The sequence below is a fragment of the Rhinopithecus bieti genome, unplaced genomic scaffold (genome assembly GCF_001698545.2).
Source record: "Rhinopithecus bieti isolate Rb0 unplaced genomic scaffold, ASM169854v2 repeat_24743, whole genome shotgun sequence".
Lineage (NCBI taxonomy): Eukaryota > Metazoa > Chordata > Mammalia > Primates > Cercopithecidae > Rhinopithecus > Rhinopithecus bieti.
The window spans coordinates 1,183-4,390 of NW_016837960.1; the positions used below are offsets into that span (position 1 = coordinate 1,183).

Below are 3,208 nucleotides of genomic sequence, written 5' to 3' on the forward strand. Positions count from 1 at the left end.
ATGATAGGATATATTACTCATGCAGATTGCAAATACATGTCAAAATTATATTTATCATTCATTTAAGTAAAATTCAACATTGTTTTCTTCAAAGAAGAAATTACACCTTTCACTCTACCTATTTAACTCTGGGAAATTTTACGAATTGAGCATGCCATTGTTTAGTATGAATTCCTTTATGTCAGCTACTCTGCTAACTTTGCCTTTGGCATGATGAGCAGGGAAAAAAGAAACAGAATGATTAGTTCTGGAACATGAAAAAGTGTCCAAGAAGAGGAGTAGTCTTGAGAAGTAGGGAACAGGATGAAGTCACTAGGGGACAGAACGGTTAGGAGGGAGTGGGACCAGACAAGCACTGAACTCTGCATGCACACATAACAGTCTAAAATAGTCATCTAGAACGCAGACTCTAGGTCAAGTTAACTAAGATGAATTGCAACTTCTCCACAAGCAACATGACTTTGGGTGAAGTATTTTAGTTTTCTGTGTCTTAGTTTCTTCAACTGATAATTAAAAATGGTCATGTCTATTTCATAAAATTGTGATAACTTATTAATACATGTCATGAATAGTGTTTGGCATTTAGCTTAATAATAAGACATTTCATTAAAATATTAGCTACTTTTGTTAGCTAGCAACTCACAATTTTGCCTAAAGCTGACCCCATATCTAGGGTTAGGTTTTGAAAGAAACTCATCACCATCAGAAGTAGGTCTGGAAGTTATAAAGGAAAGCTTAAAGACACAGAAGTATGTGCAACACCTATTTACAAAGAACCCATTGGAAAACCCCTATTAAGCCCAGGTAGGTGGCACATGTCCCCTTTGGGTATGTAATTCAGTTCCCTGAGGGTCATTGTACTGTCTTTGTTCCCAAGGCAAACTTTTTAATAATTGTGATCCCACTCAATAGTCATGTTCACTTACTTTATGGGTACATTTGTGGCATATTTTAAAATGTGAAGTTGAGTGCATTTCACTTAAAAACCAAAGGCATATAGTGACTTGTTTCACAGGAAAAATTATTGATTTTTGTAAACAGGCAGATCTTGTTTGTATTCTAGCTCCATCGCTTACTAATTTTGTGATACGAGCAATTTATATCCTATCTGAGCCTGTGTTTCCTCTACAATATGTTTATTTATACAGTCAGTTGTCATATTAAATGGGAGAAAAACTGACATTGTTCAATTCACACCCAGGAAAATTCTGTGTGAAAGATATCATATTATATTTCTTTTAATGCTTTAAACAATGTTGTGAGGTGAGTGTTACCTCTGATTTGCATATCAAGAAACATAGTCCCAGAATGATAAATTGCCCAGTTTCACACAGGGAATAAATTGGAGCACAGGAGTTCTACATAGATAGACCTGTATGACTTCACAGACTGAAATGGACGGATAAACAATTCACTTTCCAGGTGAAATGGATAGCAGAAGAAATGATGGGACCAGGGTAATATTGGATGTTTTGTATATGAAAAACGAATTTGGGCAACAAATAAGGATATAAAGTCACTGAAGCAAAATATATATTACCAAATCTAAAAGAAAATATGCTATTGGTAGGCCACGGCTACATTATAAAAAACATTTCATTTCACATAAAGTACTAATACTACACTATGACTATGAGTTAATATTAAAACATTGACCACATAGGAAATAGGAGAAACAAGTAACAACACTGTGGAAAGCAAAGAAAATGACTGCAAAATGCAGCCATCACCACCATCTCCTGGCCACATAGGGGCCTCCTCAGAAGCTGAGATGAATGAAGGGAAGAGACTGGAGTTATTACAATTAAAACTCAGAGTAAAAGCCTTCCTGGGCTGAGACTAGATCTCTGAGGGAGAGATATGTTCCAACTGCTGCTGTTACCTCTGAAGAGGCACTTTCTGGGGCTCTGAAAAAACTGGTAAACTGAAACAATTACTGCTCCTACGGCAAGGGGATGTTCTTGGGAGAATATCAGTAAGGACAGCAAATAAACAGGAAAAGGAGATCTATTCTTCCATTCTCTTGCCTTTCTATGTTTCCCTAGTACCTCCCAATAGCAGAACCTAGCAGGATCCCACTAGAAGGAACTTGGAAAACGCAGCTTGCTGATCCCCATCATGGCATCATAGCAAATTTATTGCACAGAAATGTGGCTAAAGATCAAGATTATTAGTAAATAATCTTGTGCTAGTCTAAAGCAGCCGGAACCTGCTTTTGCTGCTCTCGCATGACTGCAGGCTGGCCACGATCTGGCTCTCGATGGCTTGGACCCAGGCATCCCGCTCCTCATATGTCATGGCTTCAAAGTGCCATGTTTGGCCAGTGAGGGACACAATGATAAAGTTTTTGTCTTGTTCTTCAGCAGTGCCAGACAGGCCACTGTCTTTTAATTTGTTGGTGCTTTTCTTCCTTTGGTGTTTCTTTTTGTTGGCATGAGAAGAGGGGGGTGGGTTGAGCTTGGGGCTGGTGGTGCTGGAGATATTGGGACTGGAGCATATGGAGTCATCAAGTCCAGTGTCTGAATTGGCTGAGATACATAGACTGTTCATGTCCTTGGATAGCGCATTGCCTTTAGAGCTGGAAATGGGCATGCAGGCCAGTGTGGTTAGGGGTGGCCTCTTTCCTGGGACTTTGATGGTAGATGTTCGAAGGTCAATCTCTTTTTTGTGAATATTCTTCATATAATCACCTAAGCTTGAATAATAGGTGAGCACGCCATTGTCACAGAGGGTGACATATTTCTTTTCCATTTCTTCAGCCATTTCCCACTTAACTTTAAGAGCATGCCCTGTTTAATGGGGATGGCTCTGCCGCTCCCGATGGTGTCAGCATGACTCTCCCAGGCTTTGTTCTCTTTGCCTGGGTCACTCCCTTTCTCAGATGTAAACAGCTTGGACCAGCGCTTGGACTGCTTGCAAATGGGTGTGGGTGTGTTGGCAGTGGGAGGAACATTGACCTGAAGGTCCTCCTGGCTGGTGCTGGGAGTCGATGGAATGGACGAGGAATAGTTATTTAAATTCCCACCTCCATTTCTTGTCTGGGTAATGTGCATGGTGGAAACCTGTGTGGAACAGAAGGAGGAATGGCTTCAAGAATTGGGTAGTGACTTGGGTCCTATGGACAGCTCACAATTACCTTTTAAAAAGATACATTTTCTGGGCCAGGCACAGTGGCTCACACCTGTAATCCCAGCACTTAGGGAGGCCA

The 3,208-nt window shown here is 40.4% G+C and overlaps 1 protein-coding gene across 1 annotated transcript; it reads right to left on the bottom strand.

Annotated features, from left to right (window-relative positions):
* Window positions 1-1,133: 1,133 nt before the first annotated feature.
* LOC108524861 (arf-GAP with GTPase, ANK repeat and PH domain-containing protein 11-like) lies at window positions 1,134-3,087 on the bottom strand (the record flags this gene model as incomplete). The annotated part of the gene is given in 2 exon segments (XM_017865968.1): window positions 1,134-2,747; window positions 2,750-3,087. Coding segments are annotated over 2 exon segments (892 nt in total), but the record flags the coding sequence as incomplete, so codon positions are not given.
* Between the last annotated feature and the right edge of the window lie 121 nt (window positions 3,088-3,208).